Genomic DNA, 19,602 nt, shown 5'->3' with positions numbered 1-19,602 from the left:
CCTTGTTTTGAAGCAATATTTATCATTACAAAAACCGCTCTCAATTTATACAAAAATGGTGTTATATATTAATACAGTACAGGGCTGATGTTATAGCTGTTACCAAGTTCCTATATACCTCAAGAAGTTTTGTAGTTTACTTTTGACTACAACGTCGAAGTAGAAAGCACTCCAATTTTTCCATGATTATAATGAAAGAATTGTCAACTATAGTTATTTTTAATTGCTTATGAGAACATTTTTTAAACCTATCCTAATACTAGTAAGGTGACCTAAATGTTATTTCATTGATCAGTCAAAACATTTTGGGTAGTTCTTGAGGGAACTTGTGCCTTTTTGTGTTTGAGTGAGGGAAAAGGAAAGTGAAGGAAGGAGTTGAGGGAGAGAGGAAGACTGACAAAAGAGAAGTAATGCTAAATCACGTGTACTTGCAAAAATGCAGTGAAAGTTCAGTGGCTTGGAATACTAGAGCAGCTCTGGCGATCTGGTTGGTGTAGAAAATGCCAGATCAGGTATAGGAAGTAACATAAACAATGGCAAGGAATTTGGAATGCACATAGAATGTCCTAGAGGGGAAGAGCAAGATCCTTATTTGGGAGACCTTGTTGAGAGGGAATGTCCTTGTTTTGGGGAGACCTTATTGAGAGATGCACTAGATCTTGACAGGTAATATGATAGTACTCAGAATTAACTGAAAATGTGTAGAGAGTAATAGTTAATGTTGCTTGGTTTACTCAGTTAAGTGATTTCTTCTTAAACTCAAATGACAAAAATTTCTGCTTCAGCAAAGTCATGTATTTTTTATTTGGGACTTTATTTTGAAAGTTTATAATGAATAATGGAAACAAACTCTTTCAATCCTAAGTGTTTATTCTAGTGAAGAAAGGCAAGTAGAAGTGTTGCATTTATGAAGAATATAGAGGTTTTAAATGGACATAGGCATGCTTTGAAACCTTTCTCAGTGGATAAGTAATAGAAGGCCTTGGTTAATTTCTTGCATTCAGCTAATTTTTTTTTAAATTCAAAAAGTAGCTAATCATCTTACTACACTGTCGGGGGGACTTGATAATAGGGGGAATCTAGTAACCATAATGTTCAAGTAACTGTACATTAATGATATCAGAAAAAGAAAAAGTAGCTATTGAGCATGTTCCTTGTCAGATTTAGTATTTGTTGAACATTGGTTTGAAGACACTAGTGCAATAACTCTGTGTTCTAGTATTACCCATTTTACCGATGAGGAAACTGAGTGAACTTCCCAAAGTGATACAAGTAAGTTGGGATCCAAAATGGTCTGATTCCAGAACCTAAGCCCTTTTCTAATAAGCTATATGGTACTATCTCTCATTAACAAATAGTGTAAGGCCCTTGGGTTCAAATGTTGAGTAAGAAAATGACCTGTTTAGGTGCAGTGCTTTTTTTCCTGTTAAATAGAACAATAGTATATTACACTGCAGTAATAGTATACAGAAGTATAACCGTAGTATAACTCCTTTCAGGTGTCTGCCCATTCCAGTGTGTTTGTGTGGGTGTGTGTGGGGTCTTCCCCCTGCCACAACACCAAGCAATTTTCGAATACCAGCAGGGTGTCCAAAAACACTGTTCTAGGGCTATCCGCCTGTAGGCAGCACCAGATTCCCCAGGTTAAGGCTCAGTCCTGTAAGACTGCCCTCCACCCCCCACTCCAGATGCCAGTCTCAGGCCCCAGGTGTACTTTTAACCTACTGGCTATAGATTGGAGGTTCCCACCACCTCTCTCTCCTTAGTTCTATTAATCTGCTAGAGTGGCTCACAGAACTGAGAAAATGCTTACCTTTGCCATTTTAATAAAGCATACCGTAAAGGATACAGGTGAACAGCCAGATGAAGAGATACACAGGGCAAGGTCCACATAAAGGCCTATCCTCTTGGAGCTTGGGTCCTGGCTCCGTGATGTGTGGAAGTGTTCTGGGCTCCGAAACGTGGAATTTCTCTTCGACAAAGAAGCTGGATCCAAGAGAGCGATAAGCTCTTCTCAGGGGTACAAAGCCCTCACAAAGAGGGCTTCTTTGTGTAGTCATGATTGACTAAATTATTGGCCACTGGCTGATTCAACCTCCAGACCCTGCCCTTGGGGGTGGGGTCCAAAAGCCTCTCATTAACATGACAAAACACCCATTTCACCTTTAAGACTGCAGTGTTTTCAGAACTGTGGATGAAGAACAAATATACCTGGGAAATACACATTTGGTCATATGAACGACCAAATATGTATTTCTTATAACTCATATCTCCTTAGGAAATTAGAATTCTCTTATAGGACAGACAAATGTAAATGGTTTTAATGACATGTAGTAAGTATTATAAAACAGAGCTATGTTGAAAGTGCAGTGAACTCTGCAGGGAAGCTTTGACAGTGAAAGTAATCTTTTAAGCCACGAGAAGGATGTGTAGGATTTATCCAAACAGATACGGTGATATGAGTAAATCAGGCCACGGTAATAGCAGGGACAAAAGCTAATGTTGATTCTGGATATGAATGTCATAGGGCATATTTGTTTTGAGCAATGATGTTTTAAGTGAAATTTCTTGATTAGATGGGATATGCCAGATATTACAAGATGAATTAACCAGAATTTCTATTTTAAGTTCACTTGTAATTGGTTATTTGGTTTATTAGATAATTAAGGTCTAAATAAATTTAATCCAATAAATGTTTGAGAACTAGTTTTGCTAGACCAAATGGTGCAGACACTGGTGGTATGGAATGGAAGAATGAGAATTGAGCATTTTTCAAAGAAAGTGAGAATTAGTGCCAGATTTTGTTACTGGAAATGAGCCAAATGGTTTCTAGCTTTGAAGACCTATGCTGACTGAGACTCCCAGTGGAGTATTAAGAAAGAGTTTATGGTGGGGGGAAGGGAGGGAGCCGATGATGGATTCTGTTTAGGATATGTAGAGTTGGAAGTGCTATAGTGACAGTCCAGAGGAGAGCTGGCATTCTGTGGTACAGTGCTAGCAACAGCAGTCAGGGTTGGGAAGATGGGGGAGCTCTCTGATGGCAGCAGAAACCTTGAGAAAGCCTTATTTGTATGTGGGAAGGACTGGATACTTGCATACGGCCCTGCTTATGAATGGTTTCAGACTCTTAATGGATTGGAAAATAGGTCTTTACGAAGAAAAACGAGAGAATAAAGTAGCCTGAGTAAAGACAGTTATTTAGCAGTTTTTATATAAGAAGGATTTGTATTGACATATGTTAGTATATTATTTATATAATCTTTTGTAGTATGTTTGTAATACCAAATGGGAATGCATCTTAAATCACTGGCATTTTATAGTTGAATTGGGAAGCTTTTCTTTGTGGTGTGTAAATTTAATGGTGTGCCTTGAATTTAATGGCGTGCCTTGAATTTAATGGCATCTCACAGTCAATAAAAATGCAGATTTTTCCAGTGTGCACTAGCATAAGTAGTTTTTGATTTTTTTAATGTAATGTTTTTCTGTGTTCCATTTAAGTCCTTAGGTATCACCAGTGGTATGTATACCACACCACGGAAATGCTGGTAATTGAAAAAATAACTATATGATATATATAGTGTTTTTTAGGTTAGATGTTGAGGGTGTAAACCAATAGAAAGAAACAAGTGTAAGTTCTTTCCAGGGTCTTTGTATTTCTTTGCATTTTGGGATATATAAGTGTCCTGACTAGAAACAAGTAGTACAGAATGTGTCCAGTCATAGGCTTGATGTTTACCACGGAGCTTGGATAAACTCATTAGTATTCCTTCCTCCTCTTTCAGACATTAGTTCCTTTGACAAACTTTTTTCATACTGAAAAGTGCAAGAAACATGAGTGGCTGAGATTGACCTTAGAGGTGTGATATTATTCTTTATAGTTATGTTCACATGACCATTAGAAATTTGAGAATGCTAATTACTTGTCTGTGTGGATTGTTTTTTTTTTTTTCTTCATGCTGAATTGAATAGCACATAAGCTGGTGATATAGAAACAATACACTTGGAATACTCCTTAGTTTGTTTAGCTTTATATAGGCTGTATGGTAAGTTGTTCATCTTATTTTAGAGAATATTTTACCAATATTTTAATGTTTAGTATGATTATAAGTTTAGCTGGTATGATTTTTTAAAAAGCCCCCCCCTTTTTCCAATTAATGGGTTAAACAAAATGATAGCTTAAGAATTTTTTATATTCAAACTTTGATTTCATTTGTGTGAACCTATGACTCGAGTTTTTCTGAGTTAATTTAAGTGGAGTTATATAAAAACAAAAAAGGAGAAATCTTTTTACTTAATAGCTTATTTCTTACTATCCCTGATTAGTACTTTTGCCCTCCTTTTGTTAAGTAAAGTATGTTGATGAATTCTGCTTTTGATGTGAGCTGAAATAGTTCCTTTTCTTCCTGTATATATATATATATATATTTGGATGGCAGTCACATGTTTCCCTCTGTTTACATGAGATAAATATTACTAGCTTAAAAGGGTGGGCCTTTTTCTGGGAATCTGTTGAATTGTATAGTCTTAAAAGGATTCTTTAAGAAGCTGGTGTTCTGGTCAAGAATTTCTGGTCCTTTGGCTACTCAGTAGTTGAGGAGAACTGCTTTGAAAGAGTAGGTATTTGAGCTCACCATTTTAAACAGAGCCCACCTTGTAATGTGTGGTTGTTAGAGGTTGTTTGGGTTTTTATTGACTTGTTTGAAAAAAATAGGAGTAGCCTCCTACCTAATTGCCAGAATCTACATTTTAACTAGGCCAGTAGAATAGTAGATTCTTTTCATTGCGCATGGCCTTCACTGTTTGAGTTTTGTCTCTCTTCCCTATTATGTACCTATTGGCTAGCTGAAGTTGGGCACTTTTTAATTGTGATGACAGTAGTTAAAATTTCAAGTCTATGTTTTTCCTCTTGTTTAAATTGTGTGCTACTTAAAGTAGGATTTGCATTTTCATTCAGATGTCTGGTTCTTGTCCATTTTGATACCTATTACTCTGCATAAAGGTGAGTGGAGGAGGATGCAGCTAGAGGGTATTATGCTCAGTGAAATAAACCAAGCGGAGAAAGACAAATACCAAATGATTTCACTCATATGTGGAGTATAAGAACAAAGAAAAACTGAAGGAACAAAACAGCAGAGTCACAGAACCCAAGGGACTAACAATTACCAAAGGGAAAGGGACTGGGGAGAATGGGAGGGTAGGGAGGGATAAGGGCGGGGAAGAAGAAAGGGGGTATTAAGATTAGCATGTATAATGTGGGGGATGGGGGAAAGGGAAGGGCTGTGCAACAGAGAAGACAAATAGTGATTCTGCAACATCTTACTACGCTGATGGACAGTGACTGTAATGGGGTTTGTGGGGGGGACTTGGTGAAGGGGAGAGCCTAGTAAACATAATGTTCTTCATGTAATTGTAGATTAATGATAAAAAAAAAGTGAATGGAGGAAACTAGAACTTTGGAGAATCTGTTTACTGATGGGGAGAGGAATATTAATATTCTTAATGTAATATTAATATACTAATAAGAATATACAGATTAGCTGGGTTTGGGATACTGCTGTTTTTTTAAAGTGTAGTTCCTAGTTTTTCCTAGAATTGGTGTTGAACATCCCTAATGATGCCAGGGTTCTTGTTGCGGAGTTGAAGAACGAATTTAGCAAACACCCAAGGTAGGAGAGTCAGGGAGAGGACAGAGCTCCTGGCGGGGACAAGAGAGCCCATGGTGGTGCGTTGTCTAGGGGTTTTATAGGTAGTTGAGGATTTTTGGGAATGTGAAAAAAAGCTTAGGAGTGTGGACTTGTTAAGTGGTCCCTGAATATTTAGAATGAACACAAGCAACTTCCTGCTCTGATGATTTCTCCCTGAGATACCAGCTTCTTGGTCTGGGAGCATATCAAACAAGGCTGCTTGCCCAGCCCCCAAAGTGAGCTGAGGTATTGTTTGCTAAAGAGTAAGAAACTTACTTCTTAACTTCTTGGGTATTAAAATACAATCTTATCTTTAAGGTGGAATCCTTCCTGCCTTTTACTGTGTTGGTTATGGCTGGGCCTGCATGCTAGATTAGTTGCCCAGTTTGCAAATCACCTCTATCAGGTCTGAAGGAGGAAAGGCAGCACATAGGCCTGGGCCTTTAAGCATGCTAAAGTGAATCTTACACATGATTACAAATGATTAGCATAATAAAAACGTGCTACTCTTTTTTTATTTGGGGAATATTAACTGATCTTACTAAAGAATGGCTCTAGAGCTTAATGTTTAACACAGAGTTTTGGTAGGGGGTTTCCTTGCATGTAGTTACATTGCTCTTGAGACAGGGACCGTGGGGTGTAGTCAGAGTAGGGTGAGGGCCTCCGGAAAAAGCAAGGCAAGATATTTACAGTCAGAGCAGCGTAAGTACATGCAAGGAAATGCCCCCACCAAAACTCTTGTGTTAAACATTAAGCTCTAGAATCATTCTTCAGTGAGATCAATTAATATTCCCCAGATAAAGAAGAGCAGCACAAGTTTTGTTTTGTTTTGGTTTTTTTTGTTATCATTAATATACACTTACATGAACAATATTGTGGTTACTAGATTCCCCCCATTATCAAGTCCCCACAATGGGATAAATATACATACCCCATTACAGTCACTGTCCATCAGTATAGTAAGATGCTGTAGAATCACTACTTGTCTTCTCTGGTAGCACAAGTTTTTATTATGCTAATCATTTGTAATCATGTAAGATTCACTTTAGCATGCTTAAAGGCCCAGGCCTACGTGCTGTCTTTCCTCCTTCAGACCTGATGAGGTAATTTGCAAACTGGGCAACTAATCTAGCATGCAGGCTCAGCCATAAACAAACATAGTTAAAAGCAGGGAGGATTCCACCTTAAAGATAAGATTGCATTTTAATACCCAGGAAGTTTAAGAAGTAAGATTCTTAATTTACTCTTTAGCAAACAATACCTCAGCCCACCTTAGGGGCTGGGCAGGAGGCCTTGTTTGATATGCTCCCAGACCAAGAAGCTGGTATCTCAGGGAGAAATCATCAGAGCAGGAAGTTTCTTGTGTTAAGTTAATTCTAAATATTTAGGGGCCATTTAACAAGTCCACACCCCTAAGCCTTTATCTGGTTTGCAAAAATCCTCAACTACCTATAAAACCCCTAGACAACGCACCACTAGGGACTCTCTTGTCCCCTCCAGGTGTGAGCCAGGAACTCTATTCTCTCACTGTATCTCTAAATAAAAGCTTCTCCCTGGCTCTCCTACCTTGGGTGTTTGTGAAATTCATTCTTCAACTCTGCAAACAGGAACTCCAGCATCACTCTGACTGTGAATATCCTGCCTTGCCTTTTCTGGAGGCCCTCACCCTGCTCTGACTACACCCCATGGTCCCTGTCTCACTAGTACCTGAGCAAAATAGGAAAATCATGCTCATTTATGCACGGCCATACTCTTGAGTTCTTATGGTAAAGTGACCTTCAGATTAAGTTGTCTTTCTAGAAAAACCTCTTATGCAGCTGTGAGGTGGGCGAGTTAGGGGGAGCTGGTATAAAAATGGTGGAGTTTGGAGATTCTGTATCCTTTTACGGTAGGGTCCAGAAGCAAAGCAAATCAGAGTAAGTGCACATTTACAGGTGTCAAAATGACATTGGAATGTTTAATTTTGCCTAGTCCTTTAGTTGTTTTTATTAAAAAACATACTTTTTTGGTTTCGCTGTCTCATTGGCTAGTTTTCTTTTTATATTATGTACATAAATAAGAGCATAATTTAAACCTTAAAAACTTTCTGAGAACATATTGTAAAACTGCTCATCTTCATAGGGATTGGACATTTAGGTGTTTTTTTTGGCCAAGAAAATGTAGCAAAAATTTTATTCTTTGAACAGTAGGAGTCAGGGACAGAGTCTGCAATCTGAGAGATTGCAGTGTTGAGAGAGAGTGGTATGATGTGTTAAGAGGGCAGAAGTCATTACAAGATTATCATTAGGAAAAATGAAGTTTCCTAATGACATTTCTGGAGTAAGAATTAAAAAAAATTGTTTTTGACTTATGCATTGCCAATGAAAACCCTGATTTGGGGCAGGGCAGGAGAGAAAACAGGTATGGGGGAAACAGAATTACTTTTTTCTTTACCAGAGGTTAACTGAGAGCAGGTAGCAGGACATGAGTGTGCAGGAATTCACTGTTAATTTCCCAAAGGTAGACATTGGAACTAGTCAAAGAAACAAAAGTCAGGAAGCATTTTTCCAACACTGGAGCTAGTCTTTCTGATCTTTCCATAGCAATTATAAATATTGAACTACCTCTGGCACTTAGATAAAATCTTGCTTGGCTTTTAATTCAATTAATTTTTACTGATTTGAATGACTGAACTTTCTATCTTCTTTTTTAATAACCAAAACTTAAGTTATTTCTTTTGTTTTCTGTTAAATTATAGGAGTTTAATCTTTCTTGGGCAATAGGGAACATTTCCTCATTTAAGATGGTGAACTTAAATGCTGCCATATAAAATTAAATTTAAAGTTCTTAATTTCAGGTGATTTTTCATGAAGAACATGGAGTCAGAAAATAACATAACAAATGATTCCTGGAAATTCCTTACAATCCCATTGACTTAATACATCTGAATGTGTAAATAAATATATATATAGAAGTGATTATAAAGAGCAAGTCAGAATATAAAATATTTATTAAAGTTATTTAATTTTTAACTCTTTTTAAGCAGATTTTGTATGATCTTGGGTTTTTAATCTTTTCTGGTCACCATCAGAAAATTTCTTCACCAAGACATCATGTATGATTTATACTTTTCCTCCTTCATATGCCTTGTACAAGGATTATTTAAAAGGAAAATACTTCTAAAATAAGTGATTTTTAAAAGGTACAAACCTAAGTTGCCAAAGGTGGTTTGATCAGTTAATCTTTCTGAGAACATGATCAGGGCTTTCTTTGCCTTCTTGAGTATGACAAGCAGTAATGTATATCTGCAGTGCAACCAGATCTTCATACCTAAAAGTGTTAGAGCACAATTACTTTGTTTTTGACTCCATACATTTTTGGGTCCACATTTGGAAAAGCAGTTGTCAGTATTTCAGCCATTTAAGTGAAGGCAGATGATCCTAAGTACTGACCTCTAACTAGCTGTTTGAAATTGTCTGTTGTCTATTGCAGAGCCTCTTTTGAGGAATGTATTCAGAATTTCTATAGTTAACCACCGCTGCCCTCTCCAATAAAAAATGAAGCACCCTCTGTATCACTAATGAAGTCGCAGAATTATACAAGGTTGATCTTTGGTCATTATCTGTTGAGTCTTTTCTTGTTACAGTGAACATTATCCACAGTGTTGCTGGTTCAAGAGACTCATTACCATTTAATTTAAACGCTTTTTGATACAGAAATGTGATTATAACATAGAGTTCAGTTTATAGTTTCCGACAACTTGCTTGATTTTTGTTTTTCAAGGAGAGGATGGTTGTTTTTTGCTGAGGAAATGATAATACTTAGGCTGCTTATCTGTGCCCTACAGCTGGCAGAGGAATGCAGTATGCTGATCACAAATGTGCATTGGATCCCTGAAAACTCACAGACAGCACTTAGTGTTTCCAAAAGAGGTATTAGAAATGACACGAAGGGGCTTTATTTGGAGAACTCACTGAGCCAGGACACTGACTGTTTTGTATTTGCTGTGTCTTTCTATCTTTTTCAAAGCATGGTCCTCATAACTAGGGGGAAAAGTCACAGTGAGGGCAATTCAGCCATCTGGGAATATGACAGTTGACATAGTATTGCAGCTTCTTATGAGTGGGAATTTTGTATTAACTGCTGCATCCCCAGGGCCCAGAATAGTGCCTGTTACCTCAAAATATTTGTCAAATAAATCTACACCACAGTGAACTTGTCATGATAGGTGAAGGCAGCCATGCTTTTTGACCTCTCCCTTGTTTCTGTTTTCATTTATAATTGACTTCAGCAGCAAAAGTTCTTAGAAAACCTGAAATTTGGGCTCCTGTTCAGGGAGTAAGACTGACCCGTGATAGTTTTACTCAGCAGATAAATGCTTGGATTTTGGTTAATGCTAACGATTAAGTCATCTCCCCAACATGGAATAATCTTACCCAACATGCCACAGAACTCTAGTTTGGGAAGGTCATATCCATCCATCAAATACCTGAAAAACTATCAGGCATAAATAAGGAAACACTAAGAAGCTGAAAAACTTCCCCCAAGTAGTCGCAGTTGTAAAGCCACTTCTTAAAATTTAACACCTCTGAATTATTTTATAATGCCTCCACATTGAAGTTTTGCTATGAATATATTTCTTAATATGCAATGCATATGCAAGAAAAGCCATTTCTTTCACATATGGTGAAAATAAGATTCCTTTAAAATTAGTCTCTTCATTCTTCCTAATGAATTTGGTTCAGTCTGATTAGATTAGTTTTTGTGGCTTGGATGCTTTTATTACATAGATGGTCCAAATTGGTGTGCTTCGACCATACTCTATTCCATGTAAGTGTCCCCTCCTCAGGGCCTCCATACCCTTCCTCTTAGTCATTACCTCATTATCTTCCAGAAAGAGACTTTTAATGTATTGTGTGAGGTTTCCCTCTTCAGGGTAGCTGCACAGTGATATCCAGTATTATAGTATTTAATATTCAGGCATACAGATTTTTTTAAAAACTCTATTTAGGGTTTTCTCTTAAAATTGATAAAATCCTATCCATAGTATAATGTGTGATTATAAAAACTCTACCTCTTATTTCAGTCACTTAGAAAGATTTATTTTTAACCCCCCTTGGATGGCTCTTATGGGTGATCATAGTTAACCCCTGTGCTGGCTGTCTCTTCATTAGTACAGAAAATGCTTAAGAATCTCTTGTAATTAGACACCTGAGGTAACTGCTTAGATTCAGTATGACCACATTACATTCTGCCTTCTCAAATACATGAATGTTCAAGGTCGGTGAAACTTAACTGCTCTTAGTGTCTGAGGTGTACATGACTGGTATCATGTGATACTTGTTGGTATCATAGGAAGGTAGCTTGTGGTACCAGAGAGCTGCTTTCAGACTTACCTTCTACATGGCCTTTATCTGGCAAATAGTCCTAGGAAGCATGGGCAGTTTATTTTGTTGGTAATGTTTCACAATGACATACTTGTGTCCAACCAAGTAGATGTTTCATTGTGGTTATTGGGAAGAAGAGATGTTGCCAGCATTGAAGTGGACCTCCCTGAATGTTTTTGTTGAATCTACCTGTTGTTTGGTCCATCTGGAAACTTTACATAAACATTTCTGTATTGATGGACTTCTCATATCTTTGACAGAATAAATTATCAAGAAATTTCTAAAACATGTCAGATTCTTACATAGTATAGTGGTTTCCTTGAATTAAATCTAGCACCATCAATTCATTCTTACCCCTAGACTTGGCCTGTCTCTTGAATTTACACCCTTGGGATCCCTCCTCCCCCCACTGATTGTTGCCTAGTTGTGTCAGGAATTTTTTATGTTTAGACTATGCTCCCTACCTCCCCACCCCCATTTTTTTCTTACACATAAATGATCCCTTGGTAGAAGCCAGTTATTTGTACAAAACACCTTAAACTACCAAGTCCAAGCCTCCTGTGGTCTTAGGTTTTTAAAGTACTGGGTCTTGTAGTGGCAAAGGTTTACCTGAGAAGCCATAAAAAATGATGCTTGTGCAAAAACCCTTAATTAGGAATATCTCTGGGATCCTGAAAAGTTCTGTCTGTACAGTTCTGCAGTTTCTAAAGACATGCTGAAGTCCAACTGGGCTGATTTTGTGCAATTAAACATCCTGAAATCTATGGTTGACTAAATAGTCCACATTGTGAAAAATATATTTAAGAAATAATGTATTGTCATGGCATTCTAACTTGTAGAGGGAAGTCTTGTGGGGAGATATAAGTGGCTTGATTCTTAGGACATTTGTCATTGTAAAACTACTGGTTTTTCTTTTGCAGATTTTCTTGTGAAACCTTCTAGTAGAAAAAGTTCTTGGGACAAACTTCTTTTGGTAAGTTTGTCCCTCCCTTACCCCCACCTACCCCTAGCAACTCTTTCTTTTTTTTTCCACCAGGACTCAAGCCACATTACTTTGTCCACAAATACTTGAGACATAATACAATACACTGTGCCTGGAAACTTGTATTTAAGTTGAGATTAAATGGATTGTAGCCTTAATTTTTTGTTTAAAATAGACAATCCTTAACAATGTGGAGTTCTTTTAAAATTGAAACTGGATTCTTATTTTGAGTTTTCTTAAATATATCTATATAACACAGACAAGCTCCTTCATCATGGCATTTTAGGCTCTTCACAGCTATGCTTAAAACTCATGTCCTGCAACTAGTCGTTTCCCCATCCACCTAGAACACTTTCTTCTATAGCCACCCTGACCTACTTAGCCTCAAATACTCTGATAGGCTTTTTCTGAGTTGCATTCTTTGCTTGTGCCTCTCCTCTTCCTCCTTTGTCTCAATAGCTTAGAATCTGGCGGGTTAAACTATTGAAAAGCTCGAGTGTTCCACAGAGCCTTCCTTGAATGCCCAGGTCAGAATCCATTTGTGTCCTTTGCATCTCCATGGAGTTACATTTCTACATCAGTTATCATACTATGCCTTGTTAGTTATGTTTATCACCCCCACAGGATCTTGAACACCTTGAAGGTGAAAGCTATCCTCATATTTGAATTTTCAATTCACAAAAACATTCACTGGGTCCAGGGATACCATTGTCTTCTCACTGTAATTTCATTTTAATTAGGATTTTATTTATTTATTTTATTCTTGGTAAGAATAAGGGAGGATAGATTCTGTGGTTTTAGTAGGAGTTGGTTATAATCTTGTTGATTCAGAGTATTATTTTTTCCTTGCTGTACAGTGAAGGATTTATATAGTATATATAATCTATGTCCTTGTTGCTCAGAATCTCACTTATTTTTTGCAAGTATAAGTTTTAGTTACTGAGTAAGAAATTAAGTAGTTTCTCCTTCACAGGTGCCTGAAAGGTGAGCTAAAATGTTCAGTAGGAAGATTAAATTATATTTTACTTCTATAAAGATATCTCAAATGTCACATCAGTGGTGTTATGCTGATGATGGAGCCCAGAGAAGCCTGCAGATCCCAACTGCCAAATTCTACAGATATTAAGAAAAGGGAAATCATTTTGAAAATCTCTTTTCAAGATGAAAGAATGAGACCAATGAAGTCAGTGACCAATGCTTGGAAGAAGAATCTTATCTTTCATCTGGCCCAGTGGGTCATATATTAGACCCTTAGAGAAGGAAATGTCCTAATGTGTTACCTGGCTGTGCAGTGCTTAATTTTTACATTGCCATAGTAATATTATATTTAGTAAATGTTATTTTTTAACTTTAGATAAAGCACCTGCAACTTATATTTGTAAAATAGAATGAAAATATGCTACATTCTTATATACTTGGTCTAGGTTTGTAGGGAAAGATGTGACATTATTAAACTAATTTTGATACCAGGAAGCATTATTTGAATTTATGTGATAAGAGCCCCAGATTAAAAGAGATATGACAGGTTAAATATGTGATACTAGACTGGATCTATTAAAATGGAAAATGCTGTAAAGTATATAGATGTAATTGTCAAATTGGAATATGGAAGGTAGGTGGAAGTACTCTATCAGTGTTAAATGTCCTGTGGCTGTGTAAGAGATTACTTTTGTTCTTCAGAAGTAGTAAAGAGCCATTTGTATACAGTCTTTTTTAAGTGGTTCAGAAAAAATAAGTAACTGTATGTGTGCACACATGCATGTGTACACATCTGTATATATATTAAAAGGACATTTATGGAAATTGTCCTCTCTACATTCTTTGTGTGTAATGGAACATCTTCCTTAATGATTTAATGAGTGTTATTTCTAAATGTCAATAACTATACCAAGTGTTAGCTATGTCGTTATCTCTTAATCCTCACAATTCTCTGATGTAGCTGTTTGAAGAAACAGAAACTCAGAGAGATAGTATGACTTGCCCTCCAGGTCATAGTTTATGGCAGACTCAGGACTCAAATCTCATCTGTCCTCAAAGCACTTGGTCTACATCCTTGATTGTCTTTTTTTTTGATTGGGGTCATGATCATCACACTGTGTCTTATGTTAAGTGGAAACCTTTTATGCAGTATTTTCTTTTTAGTTTCTTTTTAAGAAACTTCTTTGTAGAAAAGTTTGTCTAATTATAATGTAAAGTAATAATATAAATTTAAAAACAAAGTCCCTACCCCTACTCCCACTTTTCTTCCTTAGAGGGGTGCCCGGTGTTAACAGTGGTTGTATCATTTTTACGTATATGTACAGGCATGATTCAGAATTAATACAAATAATGCTTATGTGTATTTTTATTTTAACTTTCTAAATTACAGAACATCAAAACTATCAAATTGAAGTGGGATTTAGAATTAGTCTTTAGAGACAATGATCTAGATGCTTAGAAAACTCATTGTCTCTGGATTGTTCCCATAACTTTTTTTCAGTAAAATTATTTTCAGTGTTCTATGAAGCCTTTGATTCTAGTCATACTCTTCTACATTAAAAAATTTTTTTCTTACTGAGTTCTAATTCACATCACATAAAACTGATACTTTTAAAGTACATGTAACTTTTTTTCAGTAGAATTATTTTCAGTGTTCTATGAAGCCTTTGATTCTAGTCATACTTTTCTACATCAAAAAAATTTTTTTCTTACTGAGCTCTAATTCACATCACATAAAACTGATACTTTTAAAGTACACAGTCTTTTTACATATATGTACAGGCATGATTCAGATGCATACTAATGTGCTAAACACCATTATCCAATTGCAGAACATTTCCATCACCCCTCAAAGATACCCTGTGTCTATGAGCAGTTACTCCCTATTGCTTCCTCAACCTGTCCCCAGACAATCACTAATCTACTTTCTGTCTCTATGGATTTACCTATTCTAGACATTTCATATAAATGGAATCATACTGTATGTGGTCTTTTGTGTCTGGCTTTTTTCACTTAGGATAATGTTTCCAGAGTTCATCCATATTGTATCATCTATTAGTATTTGTCTTTTTTTTAATGTGAGTTTTCAGATGAGCATAGAATATTGTGGCAGTAAAGTATTGTTTTCGTATTTTGTTTACTAAGCCAGTTTAATTCCCATAGATAGATCCATTTTGAATTTTGAAGTAACTACGAAAACATTGTGTAACAGAAATTGTTTTTATATTTGCAGGTTGCTTTTAATCATTATTATTGCTTTATTTTCATCCAAGGTTTATAACCTTTTTTTGTGTCACTATCAACATTGGAATGTGGGCCTTTGCTACTTTTTTGCCCAAAGAGGTTAAGACCAGGAGGATTTTCACAAAGGCATTGTGGAGTTTGGATTTCACTAGTGGGGATTGGGTGGGGGGCATTCAGCTTTTTTTTTTTTGGCTGACTCTTATCAGGTCTTTAGATATATGTAGATATGGTTAATTTAATTAGGGTATGGCCAAGTGTGGGGGGAAATGCCAATTATATCTCTTCTTTCTTTTTCCTTCTTAAAGATCAAACAAAAAGGAAAGAAAAGCCTTGCCAGACGTTGAAGAAGGGACGAGGATCTCTCCTCCTAATCTGGGCCTCCTGTCATGGTAAGTACAAGGAATTAACAAGAAAAATGGAATTGAATTACATTCTGACAATTAAATGAACACTACTAAGTCCATAATTAAACATTGTTTTTGGAAGAGATCATTTCATTTTTCCTTTCCCAGAACTCTCTTCTTTTATTGTTTACTTAGTAGTAATAGTGATTGAGTATTCTAGTGTATTAGAACCGTTTAATTTCTGTTAACTTTAATTCCATGACTTAGGCATTGTCTTCTACTTTACAGTCATGTAGTAAGTGGATTGAAGATTAAACCCATAGTTCTTGGACGCCAGGTTCCTTAATCCTTTTCTAGGTAGCAAGATGTAGTGAAAACGTGTATGTGAGTGTTAGTGTGTGGAGAATTATGATATGGTCATACACATAACTCCTTATGAATTTACCTTTCTGGATAGAAACTCTTCCCTACCTCTCCATTCTGTCTCTTTAAGGCAGTATTTTTATCCCAAAGAAGGTGAAGCAGCTCTGGATGCCCCCACCTACATCTTGGACTAAAAAGAGCATTTAAGGGACATTTCAGTGACTTGTGGGCCATTTAGGGCCCAGTAGAGGAAGAGTAGATGGAGCAATGAGCCAGCTACATTTCTATCAATCGTAAGAATATGTAAACAGTGCTTCAAGGCTTAAAAAAAGAAGTGGTTCTTTGTAATATTGCCCTGCTTCTACCTTGTGATGTTTCCTAGATCCAAACTGTTCATGCTGGGCACAAAGAAGCTATTGAAAACTCCATGTTAATTTCAAGCTTCATTAAGGACATGGTCGTAGAAAATGCTTTTCAAAATTAAAAACAAACTAAAACAAAACAGAAAAGCTAGTTGTGCAGTAATGCCATATTGAAAGGAGAAAAAGGTAACTGCTCTCATTTAAAGCTGGGCCCATTTTTTCTTGGTTTGTGGGCGTAACAACTTTCTGATGCATCCTATACCCGAACATTGATGAACTTTGAGTATTATTTCTCTAGACTATATTTTATCTTACTGGTTTCCCACAAAGTTTTTAATGAATTAAGTATTTGCCTAATATTTATGTGATATGTAAACCAATGCTAATTAATAGCAAATGACAGACTTATGAAAGTATCTCTGTTCTTGTTCTGTACTGAGGGGTTATCCTTCATCATATAGCACATGGCTCACCCAGTATGGTCCTCATCCTGGTGCTGCGGGGTGTTCATGGTGCCCTGCAGGCAGTCTCCCTGGCACACTATGAAGATGCTTCTGTGTGAGATAGTTACGGAGCAGTATGGCCATGTCTCTCTTTTTAAAAATTTCTCATAAACCATTATAGGAAGTTTTTACAAATGTTCATTTACAATTCTACCATCAAAACCCATGGTTGTATTCTTTTTTGATTAGTCCATGTCCATATGTATATTTTACGTAGTCGGAACTAAAACATAATTTTCTCTTTTACTAATTTCACCAAATTAGGCATATTCCCATGTTGATTCATTAGATTCTTGGTGTTTATTTTACTAAGCTATATAATGTTTTGCAAGTTGTTGAACCATTGATTTGATTAATATTAATTAATATACCCTGCTATTTTAGCATTTAGGTTATATGTCCTTAATCCTTATTTTCTGTATAGAGAATTCAGGAGCACTGAATTCTGTTTTTATTGGTTTCCTTTATTCAATGTACTCCTCTGTACTATCTCTTACACTACTAAAGGCTCTTAAATGAGATTGGAGTTTGTCTTTTTTGGGGAGGTTAAAAGCATTAGTAAAATGTTTTATTTTAATATGGACAATCTCAAGCCTATATGAAGAATAGTATTATGAACCCTTATATATACATCAATCAGCTGCAGTAATCATCAGATTATGGCCATACTTATTTCTTCTGACTCCTCTCCCACTTCTTTGGATTATTTGGAAACAGATCCCAAGCATTGTATCAAAGGAAATTGTATTTTTTATGGCTTTCGATACCAGTCTCAAGAATAGTGACTGAAATTAACAAATGGCAAAATGTAAAGTGAAACTAATTATCAGTCCCAAGTATTTTTATACATCAATCAGCTGCAGTAATCATCAGATTATGGCCATACTTATTTCTTCTGACTCCTCTCCCACTTCTTTGGATTATTTGGAAACAGATCCCAAGCATTGTATCAAAGGAAATTGTATTTTTTATGGCTTTCGATACCAGTCTCAAGAATAGTGACTGAAATTAACAAATGGCAAAATGTAAAGTGAAACTAATTATCAGTCCCAAGTATTTTTATACAGATTCCACTCTTAAGAGTAAACAGTTTTGACGGTTCTCCAAAAAAGAAATACAGATGGCCAACAGACACATGAAAAGATGCTCCACATCGCTAATTATCAGAGAAATGCAAATTAAAACTACAATGAGGTATCACCTCACACCAGTAAGGATGGCTGCCATCCAAAAGACAAACAACAACAAATGTTGGCGAGGCTGTGGAGAAAGGGGAACCCTCCTACACTGCTGGTGGGAATGTAAACTTGTTCAACCATTGTGGAAAGCAGTATGGAGGTACATCAAAATGCTCAAAACAGACTTACCATTTGACCCAGGAATTGCACTCCTAGGAATTTACCCTAAGAATGCAGCAATCAAGTATGAGAAAGATCAGTGCACCCCTGTGTTTATCGCAGCACTATTTACAATAGCCAAGAATTGGAAGCAACCTAAATGTCCATCGATAGATGAATGGATAAAGAAGATGTGGTACATATACACAATGGAATACTACTCAGCCATAAGAAAAGGGCAAATCCAACCATTTGCAGCAACATGGATGGAGCTGGAGGGTATTTTGCTCAGTGAAACAAGCCAAGCAGAGAAAGAGAAATACCAAATGATTTCACTCATCTGTGGAATATAAGAACAAAGGAAAAACTGAAGGAACAAAACAGCAGCAGAATCACAGAACTCAAGAATGGACTAACAGGTACCAAAGGGAAAGGGACTGGGGAGGATGGGTGGGTAGGGAGGGATAAGGGGGGGAGAAGTAGGGGGGTATTAAGATTAGCATCCATAGCGGGGTGGGAGAAAGGGGAGGGCTGTACAACACAGAGAAGACAAGTAGTGATTCTACAACAGGTTGCTACGCTGATGGACAGTGACTGTAAAGGAGTATATAGGGGGGACCTGGTATAGGGGAGAGCCTAGTAAACAAAGTATTCGTAAGTATTCGTCATGTAAGTGTAGATTAATGATTAAAAAAAAAAAATGCAGTTCCTATGTGGTGACCTCTAATGAGTTCTACACAATGATATAAAGGACATATAAAAGTGTAGGCAAAGGGTCTGTTTGTGTTTATACAGAGGATCAAAGCCTAATTTGGCTACCCCGAAAATGAACTAAGAAACGATATGAAAGAGAACTTCCAACATCAGCACTCTCGGGAAGACTCATGCCAGAAGATGATCATCAAAAAACCCCAACAAAGATCCACGCACTGCTACAGCTGTAGATGCACTCATCCCACCAGCTCCTGGACTTGCCATGGGAATGAAGGAGATATCTAAGCTGGCCTGTGCATACAGTAAAACAACAAATTTGACTGGATCTATACTGTTGGAACTCAACCAAGAATTAGGAGAAGTGCAAATTGTAGCGCTCCAAAATCTTACAACTACAGACTATTTACTGTTAAAAGAACATATGGGATGTGAACAGTGCCCAGGAATGGGTTGTTTTAATTTGTCTGATTTTTCTCAAACTATTCAAATTCAGTTAGATAATAACCATCATATCATTGATAAGTTTTCACAAATGCCTAGGGTGCCTAACTGGTTTTCTTGGTTTCACTGGAGATGGCTGGTAATTACAGGTATGCTTTGGTTATGTAACTATACTCCTATTATGTTAATGTGTGTGTGCAATTTAAGTAGTAGCTTAAAATCTATACATGCTGAAGTTACTCTACAAGAAGATATGTCAAAGAAATAATCAATCTTCCCATGTT

The 19,602-nt window shown here is 36.7% G+C and overlaps 1 protein-coding gene across 13 annotated transcripts in view; it reads left to right on the top strand.

Annotated features, from left to right (window-relative positions):
• MTMR3 (myotubularin related protein 3) overlaps nucleotides 1-19,602 on the top strand; it is a 144,709-nt gene that overhangs the window by 65,104 nt on the left and 60,003 nt on the right. For 10 of the 13 annotated variants that reach the window (XM_036908825.2, XM_036908822.2, XM_036908819.2 and 7 more), the window contains 2 exons: nucleotides 11,971-12,023; nucleotides 15,560-15,643. In XM_036908825.2, coding sequence (XP_036764720.2) covers nucleotides 15,641-15,643 — 3 coding nt within the window. In that variant the 5' untranslated portion in view covers nucleotides 11,971-12,023; nucleotides 15,560-15,640. Of the gene's footprint in view, nucleotides 1-8,520; nucleotides 8,616-11,970; nucleotides 12,024-15,559; nucleotides 15,644-19,602 lie in introns of all 13 variants that reach the window. The other 3 variants (XM_057492274.1, XM_057492272.1, XM_036908816.2) reach the window with 2 other exon arrangements.

This window comes from Manis pentadactyla, chromosome 14 (genome assembly GCF_030020395.1).
Source record: "Manis pentadactyla isolate mManPen7 chromosome 14, mManPen7.hap1, whole genome shotgun sequence".
NCBI lineage: Eukaryota > Metazoa > Chordata > Mammalia > Pholidota > Manidae > Manis > Manis pentadactyla.
Note: the sequence above shows the minus strand (reverse complement) of the source record. Positions and strands in the feature narration are given on the sequence as shown.